This window comes from Photinus pyralis, unplaced genomic scaffold (genome assembly GCF_008802855.1).
Source record: "Photinus pyralis isolate 1611_PpyrPB1 unplaced genomic scaffold, Ppyr1.3 Ppyr1.4_LG8, whole genome shotgun sequence".
Taxonomy (NCBI): Eukaryota; Metazoa; Arthropoda; class Insecta; order Coleoptera; family Lampyridae; genus Photinus; species Photinus pyralis.
In genome coordinates this window covers 2944055-2958749 of record NW_022170819.1, presented here as the reverse complement: position 1 = coordinate 2958749, position 14695 = coordinate 2944055, and the positions used below count along the sequence as shown (strand labels likewise).

Here is a 14695-nt window from a genome sequence, read left to right as displayed (position 1 = left end):
CACGGTTCTTTTGCTATTCCCTAATTCTGCGCAAAGAGTTAGACCTGAAACTTCTCTCGGAGTATCCTTGAGAATGTAGTCAGTCGTCAGGTCGTCTAATTGTCAGCCATGACACATCCCTGGCAGGTGTCACACAATCAATCAAAATAAAAGTACCTAAATCCTGAACAACTTAATGCCGGATTATAGCGAAACGTTCAAGTCAATACGCGTATGGGAATTGGTAAGGTAAAAGCGCATCCTTTCAATACCTTCTCACCCCCGGTCTTTCAGATAGTATGCCTAATTTGCCTGGTGTTAAGTGCGGTGACTTTAAAAAATCTGCAGTTAAATGAGTCCCTGAAATTGTACCTAGTAATACTATCCGCAGTTTGCACCTGCTTAACATCCGCCGATCTAATCCTGACCCGGTGTCGCGAAATTCCGTGGACGTATGGGATTCCGCTGCTGCTACTCGCGTCCCTGATGTTTTTTCTCTGCGTCGGTTTCCATTTGTCGATAAGGAAAGTTGGCCCGTTCTTATACGAGTCGTCCTTAGTTGCGTACAGTTTAGCTGGATCACTTTTTTTATTCGACGTTATGGATACGATACGCAGAAACACAGTGGGAGGAAAAAGCTCACGTTATCCATATTTTTGATAAGTCTCACTGTAGGTATATTTTTAAAAAAACTTGTACAATTTGTGTTTTTTTAAGTTCTACAGTACCCATTATATCCTTTTATTATTACCGTGAAACTTTGTAGACCTTGAAATGCCGAAGACAGAGGCCGAAAACCGGAAATCAAAAGAGACGACATTTTTCATCAAAAATTGTAGTTTTTGAACATACGGTACCATTTAGGGTTGTAATTTTTCAGAATCTGAAGGTGTTTATGAAAGAATGCATATACAAAAATTGGGCACGAGCATTATACCTTTTTTAATTACGGGGCGATCCAAATCCAGTTGCCTATTATGTTTTGTGGTAGGTAATTGGAGAATTCCTACAGAAACTTCACACATCTACCCTTAAAATTAGAAGCAAGTAAGACAAATCTGCACATTTAGTGGAATTGTGATGAAATAGTCGTAAGCCTTGGAGGAATTAACAATCGTCCATATTCTGCGTATTTCAATTCTGTAGAGCATTGCTTTAATAAAATCGGTAGGTTAATCACCTACCGATGTGGATCATCCTCAGTTATCTTAATTGGGGGCATTTTATTACAGTTGCGAATTCGACATGGTGTTATTTTAACAGCATAGAAACTGCAAGGTAGCTTCTGCTGATCGTATGTGGGAATGAGTTTTTGCCTTGGTTCCGGTTTGATTTGGGGGGCGTAATTAATCGAACAAATTAAATATGTCCTCTCTCGTAAATCGGCAGGCATTTTGTAGGCGTTCATTAACTAACGGCAAATAGGAAGGGGGTAGTCTGGAAACCTTTTTCACTAATTCGGTGTAGGACTGCCAAAGGTGATTGCTGCGGAAATCCTTTGAATTGTTCGTTACGTTCAGCGTAAAATTATTATTTTTATTTTCGACTGGTTAGAAAAGCTGGCATTTAAGTCACCTTGCTGTTAGTAAAACCAAAGGAGATTGGCCGATCATTATCCGAAAACATGTTATGAATCAGTAATGTGAAAAAAATGGTTGTCGCGAAAACTTTTCTTTTGATAGTGGAAAAGTAAAAACTCGTACTAGTTTGGGATATAAACTCCTCGAATAAATTTCATACTGAGGGCAATTAGTACAAGAAAGATTATCCGACGGAGGGGTTCCAAATTGCAGGTCTGTTAACCTGCAAATCCGGACATCCAATTATCCGGATGCGCTGTCACGGTCCCCATATTTGTTTGTTTAAGTTTTATTCATATGCCCACGCATGTGTATTTTATTTATGCAGATTAAAATTATGTTTTTTGTTCCATTCATGAGAATTTGTTGTTTTTTAATTAAAAATTTTTTAACATAAAATAACGTTAGCCCACTATTCAGTAATCCGGACAATTCACTAATTCGGATTAAAGAGATTGATCTGTAACTTCAAATGCGCCTGGTATGAACTACAACACCGTAAACCCCTTTATGTTATAAGGAAATGACACACCACACACAGTGGCTATACCTATGGAATAAACAGTCCCAGGTAGAACGCACCATAGGGAAACGGTAATGTATTTTTTCGCGGAGGATCCACGAGATCTTTGAAATTAGCGTTCAACGTACTACTCCGATCTCTTTCTAGCATCAGGAAAACGCAATAACGTACGCTGAACGCTAACTGTAAATATACTCGTACATATCAAAGGCCTCGTTAATCCTTCGCGAAAATACATTAATTCTGTTTGAGTATGGTGCGTTCAATCTGGGACACACGATAATACAGAAACATGCAAGAATAGATATCTGCTATAATATACGTTATTCAAGACTCTTACAGTTTTCTTACTATGAATATCACATGGCGTGTTAGAAATTTCCTTGTGATTGGTGCAAATGCATGAACACTGTAAACAATACTCCAACTGCATTTTACTTACTGTGTGACTGTGTGTTGACTAAATTCCGAGAAAACAAAAAGGAATTCATTAGTGAATTTATTGAATTGTATAGATCTTTTCCTTGTCTTTGGAAAGTCAAGTTCAAAAAATATAGTGATAGAAATATGAAATCCCACGGGCAAATTAGACTGATCGTGGAAACGCATTCAGTTTAATTTGCGCAAATTAGCATGCACAAGTAAATTTGCACACATTGCATGAACGTAACACCCCACCTTTACCCTATAAAGATCCATTGTAGACTATAATTATAGTCAAATTGTACTGAATATTCCTGAAAATTCTAAAAACCGTTCAAAAACTTCGATACGAGCTTCGTAATCGCAGACAGGACAAAACATTGCGAAGTTTTAAGATTATAGTTCGGAAAACTACAAACAGAATTTTCCATGATTCTATGGCTTCTTGGAAGTCCGTTTAAAAATGCTTTGCTGTCATTGTTCTTTGAAAATACTAAAGACTTCCTGAGGAATCTCCATGCGTTTCATCCTGAAAAAAAAAACTCCTCTAGAAAAATGTCTAAGGCTTTTCAACATTCCTCTGACTATACCTTTTGAGATCAGAGACCATCGTCCGCAACCTGTGTAAGAGTTTTCAGTAAATCACGCCTTGGGAAAATTTTCCAAAGTCTTTAAAGGTTGCGAAAATGAATCATGTCATTAGTAGACAGATGGTTGCAAAAATGCATATCTAGGAGTGATAAGGAAGAGTTTTACTATAAGAAGAGTGGCTGTACCATCGTGGTACCATCTATTGGACTAAATTCAAATCATCTCAACTAATTGACGTATGTCGTCCAAACGTCACCCGACTAAGGAAGCTAACGACAAATTGAATGGAAAATCAGATTTACAACTCGACACAAATATGCGAATTTGTGAGTTAACGCCTGCCGTCCGCATTTCTCATCGTCCCTTTTCAGGTAGCGTGCGCAACCTGCTTCGGTTTATCTACCGGCACCATTCTTATGGGATACGTGGCATTACACGATCCCCTTAAGAGTACGGTGGTGGCACTGCCAGCGGCTTTTGGTGTGTTAACGTTAATTAATCTACTGGTATCAACGACAAACGAACCGCTCCTGTGGAAGTTCTGGACTCCAGTGGCGCTTCTCGCAGCTATGCTGTTTTACGTCTCCACCGGTTGTCTGGTATGGACGAACGTCGCTACCGGGTATTACGAATTACTTCTAATCGCCTATGGTTTCACCGGATCGGTCTTTTTATTCGACGTCGTCGACATGGCACGTTTGCAATGTTTCTACAAAGAAACCGTACCGCTCCAGCACCACGTGTCCCCCAAACTAAGCGACAAAAGCGTCCAAGTCCAAATTGAAACTGAAGACGTTAAATCGATAAGCGAACAACCCGAACATGTCGACGATAACAAATGCGCCCGTGGAGAGACGAGGAAATTTAACAGAAGGCCGACCCCCAGTCACGGTGGAACCTTCCACGTTTCCAAGAACATCGTCCCACTCTCGACGATGAGGTAAGTTTTAATCCGGCTCGACCATGACAAATCTGCCAATTAAGATCGGAAGACGAATCCGACCACTCGTGCGAGTGCCACCCCCGCTCGATCGCCGGACCCAGGCGAAGTTCGCAAGCCGGCGTAAGGCAGCCCCTAGCCACTTATCAACTGAAATGCGCGGACTGCGAGTGCCCGTGCAACACTGACGAGTACGTCTACGGCGGACAAAGGAAGAAACTGGCCGCAATTCAGAGGAGCACTTCAGGTGGCAAGGGAGGAAGACACGGGGATTTATTGCGCGTTATTGTAGGTAGTCGCAATAAGTACTCGGCGGGAAGCTGCCCAACTAGTAACAGTACTAGCGAACAACATTCTCCGGTAAGCGACAATGGCTGTGAATGTACAACGTCCAGTTTCGCCACAAACTACACTACGTCGTCAGTCGAAAGGACTATAGTTTTCCAAAGCTTTAATCCGAATTCTGGAAGTGTTTGGAGCAACTCGTGGGTTCCTGGTGCAGATCGACCGTGCCCTATACTTCCAGGATCCGTTGCGGATTGCACGCAGCCTACGTAAGTATTTAGTGCACGCTTCCGCCCCCAACAGTACCCTTTTAGAACGATCAACATCGAAAGGTGTATAACAATTAAACAAGCAGGTAGCTATGTGGTGTCTCCACAATTTAAAACTGGAACACTTACTAGAACTCTGCCAGTAAGCAGAATAGCGCGCAGAGGGACTCAGTGCACACAAATGTAGAGTGGAAATGACAACACGTGGATAGATTATTTAAGATGTAAGCGTTCAATTTACAATGCATTTGAAGCATAGTAAACAGTGTAAGGAAGTTCTATTTTTTATTATTCGCAACCTCCCTCCCTCCCTGTTTCCATATTTCTAATTTTGTTCGAAGAAATTTTAATATTCCTATAGGAATCGACCCATGAAAGTTATTCCCATGACACAGATTTTGTATTGTATTTTTTGATAATTCAAATCCACACGAAATCCGTCGAAACCAAACAAAGGATTTTTGGTTATTTTGTTTCATTGATTCGAAAATTGCATTTAATTTCAGCGATACTAATCCTTTGATTGGATTAACATTCATTCGAGTTCAATCAGAAGAGAGAAAGTCTACAGGGTGTAAACAAAGTCCTTAGGCAGTTGGTAGAATTAGCGGTTGTGTGAACTGTATAGCGACCCCATAATTAGTTCCGGAAATCGGTGCCGCCCGTCTAGGGTTTGGATTGGATTAGATTAGGGATCGACCGATACCGATCACCCCGCAATTGTATGAGTGTATCGGCCAAAATATTGGCCATTGGACGGCCGACTCATCGGTAACGGTCGATCCCTAGATTATATTCGGTTATCTTATATTATATTATAATATTAGAATTGCGAATTAACCATGAGGTCATTTTTTATCGTGGGATTTGTCAAATTTGCGGAAAATTCAGCGAGTGATATGATACATGATATGATGGTTTACCTGATTACTAGAAGGTATCTTGAAACAGTCGTTAATTATTCAGTAATTAATTATCTAGGGGCTGTTTCGGCAGATTTTTGGATTCATTCGCGTTAGAGCCAATGCATGGTCCTTAAAATCAGTTTTGAGTAAGAAACAAATTTGTTCTCTGAGAGATTTTCCGCGGGTAGTTAATCCGGTGAAATTTTAGAAGAGATTCGGTCGGGAATTACCAGGAAGTAATTACGGAATTGCGTTGAAAAATAATTTCCCTCGACCTTTGCTGGAATAAAAGTTTCCGTTTGCTTTCGGACACCAGTAAACCAATTTGTATTGCGTGTTGAAAACTAAAATTAGATAAGGTTAATTGTATAAAGGAAAGGGATAATCTCGGAGATAATAAACTGGCGCAGTTGGGTAGGCGAATTACCGTCGCGTAAAAAATTATTACCAGTGAAGGCCAAATCAATTAAATGTGCCAGTGTCATATTTTTCTTCGCTACAAAGGGACTATTGTTTACATTCAGTAGGTACTAAGTTATTCGAGCGCGTATGCACAATAACAAAAAAAAAGAAGATTGAACTTTGTCATCGTCACCTGCAGGACAGTTTTATACCTGGTTTTATATGAGGTTTAAAGGTTGCTTATCTTTAAGTAAAATCATCGTAAATTATGTGTGGTGGAAGCTGAGAATTATCAAAAAAAATTGAATCTGCGTTTCTTAAAGATATCAACCTCTGAAAAAATTTGTAGCTGTTTGTATTGCATGTATAACCGGTGATCCAAAAGAAGGAAGGATACCAAATTATTTCGTGCCCAAAGAATGCAAAAATAGAAGAAAAGAAAGACTAAAAAAGGTTTTCGTCCTAAGACGAGTAGCATTAGCGCATTTTCCATGCAGTGATCAGTACTTTCCAAAAGAATCGCCAAAAGACCATAGCTACATATATGCGCTGTTTTTATTTACTGGAAGCAATCATCTATGGTAAAAATGTCAAAAAAATGTCTCCCTAAACAAGACCGTTGGCAATGTTGCCATTGTGCAGTTTGCGCATGCGCACATCTGATTCTACAACATGCGATATGCTGGCTTTACTATTATAGAAGCATCTGTGGTTAAAATTTCGAAAAATTTTCAATAAATAAGAAAGTTCACATTGCGCAGTCTGCGGAACAGTCAAGGCCTCGGACGGACTGACGGACGGAGAAAGTGGCCATAATAGCGCCGTCCGATATTGGTTGGAAAATGCGTTAAAAAGTCGTGGCGTTATAGAAATGAACGAATAAGGTAGTTTGGAAGTTCGAACATCTGTCGGGGCGAATTTTCTGGAGAGGGTTTCTTCGGGGACGAGTTTTCTGAGGCGAAGAAAAGCTTGTTTGTCTTCTCCAAAGTAGAAATTTACCGGCGCGAATTTTTTAATCGCGATTTCCTTTGGAGAATATTCTGGAGGAGAATACTTCGGTGGTAGATTTACTAGGAAGTGTCCTAAGGCGCACATTTCTCGGGGGTTTTCGGGAGCGCAGAGCAAGTACATATTTGCATCGAATTTGACAGGGTATGGGGCGGTGCTATGGAGTGCGGGGGGTGCTCTGGAATGAAAAAAATTAACCGTGCCGGGAAATTGCTCACCAGAAAATTGTTAAACATTTATTAATTTCTTTACCAATTGTCAAGAGATATCGATACTAAAATATATGCCGAACGGTTTTTAAAAAAAAACTAAAACTCCTAATTAGAGACCTTACAATCAAAGTAGACTTTAGCGTTTTTTTTTTATTATTTAAAATTGATTCTAAATTTGGAAAGTCAGCTTTTTGCCAAACGAATAGCAACAAATGTTATGTTTCATTATCGGCGAGATTATCGGTTACGTTTTTATTCACACTTCGTACCGCCTTTGGGAAATCTTGTTTTCTTTATATGGGGCATACCTAACGTTTAAAGAAAATAATAACATATATAAACTTGATAAACATATAAATAGGAGAGTTCTTTTATTTTATTTTTCGGACGATCAAATAATACACGATGTTTATCGTTTAATATCACTGAGATTTAGGAAACCGCAAAGACAAGATGCGTTTATTCTCGCGTTTATTATTGTCACGTTATTGTACAATTTTCTAAAAAAAAGTGCAAAATCATACTTTGCTATGAAAAAACTGAAGATCGCATAATTAAAATATTTCTTAGCTACCTGATGTCAATTTGTTTCACAGGAAACTATGATTTTTTTTTGGGATTTTTTTATTAAATACAGCAGCTAACTTTGAATTCCACCTACAAAAATAAAAAGTGCCATGAATAGTCTATCTTCATCATCCTTAATGAAAGGTGTCCAATTTATTGCAAAAAAAGAAACTATTTACTTATGTATTTTTAAATTCAACATTTATTCTCTTCAGAAATTTAAAAAAAAACTAGATAAATAATTGAGCATCGTAACTAATTCACTCGTTAACTCCAATCATTAGCAAATGGACTAGTTTTAGTTGGAACACCCTGTAGATGCCTCACCTGATCAAAGTGTATGCGAAACGAGAGAGAGCTCGCCATAAGAATAAAAATAGAAAAAAACGATTCTTACTTTTTGAGCCTTCGCCAAATTAACCCATAATTGTCTCCAAGTGGAAAATTTTCTTTGATCACTAAAATTATACTGCATCTCCTTACTCGCATATCTGGTGCTTAATGGCGATCGATAATTGCAAAATTCGCTCGTCTCCATTTTAACCGAAACAATTCCAAAGGCACGTTTATACGCGGGGAATTAAAATGCAAAGGTTTTTAAAATACTTTAACTTAACCTATAAATGCTATCATCAGCTGATTGTGACATAAGCGAAAGGTTAAAATAACATGCAACAGTGGCGTTACGTCACTGCTGTATTTTTAGGGTTTAGTAGCTTTCCTAGATTAGATTGTAGCTTCAGTAAAATAAAGATATTTCCATATTAAGAGAAGAAAATAAAATTAGTTCTATCATTTTGTGTACGATGTGTTGCCTACGCTCCTATCGGAACGATCAATAAATTTGCACCCTTTTGTTAGGGGAACTTCTCCCTTCTACCGCTCCTACTACTTTAACGGCATAGGCAGGTAAGAAACTTATGAAAACCATTCTCCCCTTTGATTATGAGTTTTATACTGATAACGATTTAATTTAAAACACTAATTAAAGTAGAACAAAATGCAAAATGTGTGCTCTTTATAGCCTAATTTAAGCTCATACATAACGTTGTTAATTTTTTTAAATTTATTCATGATCTGTCTAATTAAGTACATTTAATTAAAGTACTAATTCATATATAATTATTTAATACTCTATTAATTAACTGCTTGTTTTAATTGGTCGGAAGTTCGTATTACAAATTTATAATAAACAATTATTACGCAGTTGATTTTATTGTAAACTTACGTAATTTTTTTTAATTCGCCCCTAGACACGTACAGCAATGGTCTGTACCTTTTTTTTTATTTCTTTGTGAATCAAAGTATTTCTTATTAAATGCTATTATAAGTAATAGGATAACTTAAATTAAAAGGTATGTATACAGTGTGTCCTATTCACGTTGAGACTACGGTGTTTTTAAGCTGTTTTTAAAGATAATAAAGACTTGTAGTTTTCGTAAAACTTAATATGACAAACAGGATTGGCCTAGCTACGTTAGTTTCTGAGATACAGGGTGAAAACGAAAAGTTTGACTTTTTGGGACGTTATCATATCTAAAACTGCCTATTTTAGATATTTTTACGTAGTTTTTAAGATTTGATTTTTTTAATGCAACACCCTGTATATCTTAACGTCAATTTTTTTGCATTCTTTTTGCTGATTACATTGATGTAACATAATCTATATCTTTTATTATTTTAGCTATGAACCAAAAATAATTGTCTTATTTTTTACCGTTTTTAAATATATAGTAGGCCATGGATTCATGGAGATTTTGTTTTTTTTATTGTATGTGAGACCAATTAATAAAAATCGCTGACCCTAGAACCAAGTCGTTTCAAAATTATTAATATTAAGAGTAAGATTAGTTTATTTTTTATTTGCGCGATAATTACTAACCTAAATGTAATGCTATTGGTTGGAATGAATTTTTTCAGAGCTTTCCAACGACATATCACACATGGAGGGTCACTATTTAAGATTTAAAAGTTGGGGTGACTGGGGCGCAGGGGGGTGCGTAGCCAACTATGTCATTGTGATTCCCCCTCCGAATTACCGAAACAGATTTTGATTTTTTTAAATATCTCGTTTATTTACTAAGACATGGGGGGTGGTAAGTTTTCAAATTGCCACCCTGTATAAATAACGCAGTAAATAATGTATGTACTCGCTCCAGTTATTACCAAGCTTTAGTTTCCAGTTTTGCTCAATAAATGTGATCGCCCTATATAATCAGGAGAAAAATCCTTTGAATTTTTGAATTAAAGTGATTCCTAAATCTCCTGGAATAAATATAAATAATCATGAATATAAATAAGAATAAGAAACTTTGTTAAACAAACAATCACGTTTATGACTTGTAACAAATATTTTTACTACGAAAGTCCCAAATATTATGGCTTATAATTTAATAGAAAACTAATTGAGGAGAAAGTTCATATTTTCACTTTGTTTCCAGGAATTTCAATGTTTTTCTTGAGATACAGAAGTTCGTCTGTTGCCCATTTGTAGATGCTAATTCTATACAAAAGATACTAATTTAATTTTACCTCGAACTCAGCTAAAACGTAACCCCAATAAGAACGTGAGATCTTTTTTGTGGAATATATCTATTGTGCAAGTTATATTGCGACAGGTACTTTACCTATGTATGTTAAGTGCGACCTTTTGTTATATAGTAAGATACGTGCCCATGCATGTGTATCTTAATTAATCCCCATTAACGTTTGCCAATGAACACTTGTTAGTCGCAGAGCTATTTTTTTAATAGGAGAAAATTGTCTTATTTACGTTATTATTATAACTATACCTTTACGTAAGAGAAGCGAGCAAGGATTTTTCTAGGTTAATGTCACCTGGTTTTAAATGTAAGGTGTGTGGGTTGAATAAGCAATTGTTTTAAAGTTGTTTGTCCGACCAGCGACTTAAACGAGAATTTCTTGGGTAAAGTGAACTGCAATTACCGTGCCATTTGTGTAGGTACTTAATTCCATTGTTCTCATTTGTGACCATCACCAATCCATTCAGTAATGCAACCAACGTAAAGTTAAAGGAATCTAGATTTGGCATTGCAACCCCTCAATGGTCTGCAAAGGTAATAGTGGGATTTAGTTTTGGGCGAGATTTTGGGACGCATTCGTTCGAGTGACTGCCAGGGCAATTGATGTGTAGTCTGAAAATTAGAGGTGTTAGTTATTCCGTCTCTTGATCGTAGTAGTGTCGCGTGATACCTGATCGAATTTGGAAAAGATTCGCCTTTGGAAAGCGGTTGCTACTAGTCCCTTTAATAAAGTATATGAACCAGATCCAGTTTTAGAGAACTGTCAAGACCAGTATTTGTGTTTGAAACGTAATATATAAGAACGTGGTAGTTATTATTATTACTACTATTTACGTAGAGTGCAACGAAGCACCTGTTCACCGCCTGGAAATTACCAGATTTAGCGATCACTCTGTAGAACACCCGCTATCAAGAAGCGTTTTAAGTACGGCGCTTGGTTACAAAGATTGTCGCTCCGAAAATATTTATTTCGGTGTAGGAGTAGAAGGTAGAAATTAGTAGGTTAATTTTTAAAGCGGTCCTAAGAGACAACTGCCCGTTATAATTACCAATTAATCGTTTTTTTTCTAATGGTGTACGAAATCCAGCATTAAAACCGGCAAAGTTGCAGATTAAAGAAAATATCAACGTAATAGGAGATCCCGCCGTTTAATCTCATACTACAAGGAACAAAAGGGCATTGCTGGACCGGAATTTCATTTCAACTATTCGGATAAGTAAAATTAACCGTAATTAGTGGAGTGGGTTACAGATAACAGCCTCCGATTAAGTCGCGATTACATTCGCTCTTAAAAAACTTGAATTTTAACACCAGTCCGGTATTTTTAATACCTCTGGGAAGGACGTAAGGACGCAAGGACACGCTGTCGAGCTGGAAAAACCCATAGCATAGACGAACTGTATATACGGTAAACTCTTAGCACAGTAATTGCTATCGCTCCTCTCTTTTAGAGTAGTTTATAAAATCAGAAACAGATTATTTGGGATAACACAACATTTTAAACCCTCTGTTTGAGTTTTTGGTAAAATTGTTTGTTTTCGTACCCTTTTACTATCGGATTGGATTTTTTAGTGCGAACCATCTGCTATAATGTTTGGTAGAAAAATGATGTAATTAATTGTTTCAGTCCTGACCTTCCAGTCTCTAGCAAATTGATACGGCACACTCGGTAAAAATCGCAAAAAACTCATTCGAATTCCCCACTCAATTCACGCACTCTTCACATTTATAACGGAACAACATCCCCCAAGATATTCTGTCTTCCATTCACTCGCCATTTCGCCCGACGGGTAGTTGATTAGTCGCCTCGTACGACACGCAGTGCTCTCTGCGGTAGGGATATTCTTTCCCGTCCCTACACGGGTAAATCAGAACCCAAGCGCTAAATCACAGCACTTATACTAAGATCAAATCTAACATAAATGATTTAAGAAGAACTACCCACGGGACAGATTCCCATTGAGGAGGGGAGTTGAAGATACCGCCTCTTTCGCTGTTTGAATTTTTTGAAAAGATACTTATTTAAAATTCAGTGTTATACCAAACAGATTTAAGGTTTGGGATTTATAACTTACAGTTTACAAACGTTTCAAAATTTAACAAATGACGCCAACGATACCAATAACTCCAGTTTTGGAAATCGCTGTTGTAGCTTTGGTCTCAAGAAACTAGTTAAATCATGGCGGAAATTTTAAATTAGGAATAAAAAACGCGTACGCGCTTTGTAACTTCGTAGTTATTTAAGACGTCCACTAATGTTTGATCCTCGTTATACTAATATGGTTAACGTGCCCTTTTCCGTATAAACCAGTTTTTTTAACACAACAGAATTAGCGTTTGCCATCTTAAACACACAAAAAATAATTCATGACTTGGGCTTAAACAGAATTCCGTTATGGGTAATAAAGGCGTTTCCAACATGCCTAATTATTTTATGTTGTTCTTAGGAAATTGATATTTCACTCAGGTCAGGAAAAAAAACTTACATTGTAGAACTAACTCAGCAAAAAAAGTGCAATTTAGTCGTTGAATGGAATCCATCGAATCCAGTTGGAAAAGGTGCAATATTGGTGACACCGTATGAGTAGAAATGTGCAGTTTAGAAGCTTCTGTTAAGTATATTCGGAATAGTTCACTACAAGGTAAATTATTTTCAATTAATGTTAATTAATTGGATTGGAGATATAATATTTGTGAGTAGTCTTTATAATCGTAATATGAACGTTCTTGTTGTGGTCTGATATTGTAGACATTATCGCAATGTTGCGTGGCACCTTCTTGGGATAAATTTTTAGGAATGCCCTTAGGAATGATGCGTCCGTATGTCAATCCTTTTTCATTGCCAAATCATGCAAACTGCTAATGCTAAATTCAACTGAATTTGCTTACTTCTTTGTTAATTAACTTTATTTTAATTTTATTATTCTATGACTCATAGAGATATAGTTTTGTTAATTAATTTTGAACTGCATTAGGGCAGTTGTAAATATTAGCTACAGCGGATAGGTCTGTCACTATGGCTAAAAATGAGCCTTCAGATCTTAGTTCTGTAAAATGCAGGACATTCTACTCGCTAACATTAGTTCCGCGTTCCCGTGGACGTTCGGTCTCGAGTACTGTCATTTATCGCTCGCTTGCAAGTAGACCGAAAATTGAGCGCTCAGTCAACGAAAAGAAGTGAGCGAATCCTCACCCCCAATTCCGCACCACCCGGGAAACATAAAATGGATGCAAAGCCAGTAAAATCTCTCGATGCAGCCCTTATCGAGTTTAGTAGCAAATTGACTATCGTTTTCAGTTTATTTTATTCAGGTGGTGGGCTACGAAAAAATACTTAACTTAAGTAATACCTTTTTGAGCCTAAAGTTTTCCAAATGATGATTCTTTAATTTAATGGCCCATATGTGAATAAAATGGAGCATATGCTTATACTTGCAAAATTCAAAGTAAATACGCGGAAGTGCTCCTTCACACTGGGCGACTTAGCGCGCTGTTGAGCAGCAGGACAGGACGCAGTACAGCGCTGCTAAACAGACCAGTATGAAGGGGCACTTAACATTTGCTCCCTTTTATTCATACGGGCCATTGTAAAAATTAAACTTAAAGTAATTCAATGTATAAACAATAATAAATATTCACGTATTTCCCTTAATGAACAAGAAAATAAACCTTGATGGTATAAAAATGCCATTTGACTATTCTGGAACGCTCGCGCGCTTTCCAATAGCCAAGGGCTAGGGAGATTGTGTCATCCACGGTGCATTTATTGTAAAAGGTTTTTGTTTTCCAAAATGTTAATTAAGGAATAAACCTAATTAATTCTTGCTATGTGTTTAATTTACCTTGTCTCTGTGCTACTTCAAATGAAAGAACCAATAGACGACCACCTCTAAAATTGTAACTTAAAATGCCTTAAGACACAACCTAAAATCTGGCGTCCTAATACTATAATCTAGGTCTGAGTCTGGGAGAAGGCGAGTGGTATGGTAAACCAGTACTACAGTACCTACCTTTAACAATTTGGGTTACATTAAGCAGCATATTTTTTAAAATGTTTTTTTTGTTATTAAAATTGTTTTACTAATGGTGCAATTGTGCGAATATTTGGATTCAAAATATACCGGGTGATTCATTAGAAATTAGGACAATTTGAATTTCCCGCAAATCAAAAAAATTATGACGTTGGTACTAACTGATGATCATTTATTTAATTACAGTGGTGTATCATCATGCTTTCGGTAAATCGTTTACTTATGTATAATCTACAAATACTGCTTTTGTTTTACCGCAAATTATAAACTAACACTAGACACAGTCACGTTTCTTATAGGTATATTTTAGTGCATCAACTCTAAAATTTGTTCAAAATGGAAAAAGTAATAAACCGCAAATGGCAAACAACAATTAACGGCGACACTGGTTTCTTAAATGACAGTCATGACAGAAAAAAATTACTAACGAAATTCA

The 14695-nt window shown here is 37.0% G+C and overlaps 1 protein-coding gene across 1 annotated transcript; it reads left to right on the top strand.

The window, feature by feature from the left end:
* The first annotated feature begins 3331 nt into the window (after positions 1-3331).
* Positions 3332-4809, top strand: LOC116178018. Its single transcript, XM_031497262.1, has 5 exons — positions 3332-3422; positions 3468-4036; positions 4081-4283; positions 4329-4590; positions 4636-4809. The coding sequence occupies exons 1-5, from the start codon at positions 3381-3383 to the stop codon at positions 4775-4777; spliced, it is 1218 nt and encodes a 405-aa protein (XP_031353122.1). The 5' UTR covers positions 3332-3380; the 3' UTR covers positions 4778-4809.
* The last annotated feature ends 9886 nt before the right edge of the window (positions 4810-14695 follow it).

Bases quoted from the DNA above. Each gene is read 5' to 3' on its own strand.
- LOC116178018 (XM_031497262.1), top strand. From the start codon at position 3,381: ATGGAAAATCAGATTTACAACTCGACACAAATATGCGAATTT. The intron at 3,423-3,467 runs GTGAGTTAACGC...GTCCCTTTTCAG, and splicing joins CGACACAAATATGCGAATTT to GTAGCGTGCGCAACCTGCTT. The intron at 4,284-4,328 runs GTGGCAAGGGAG...GCGTTATTGTAG, and splicing joins AATTCAGAGGAGCACTTCAG to GTAGTCGCAATAAGTACTCG.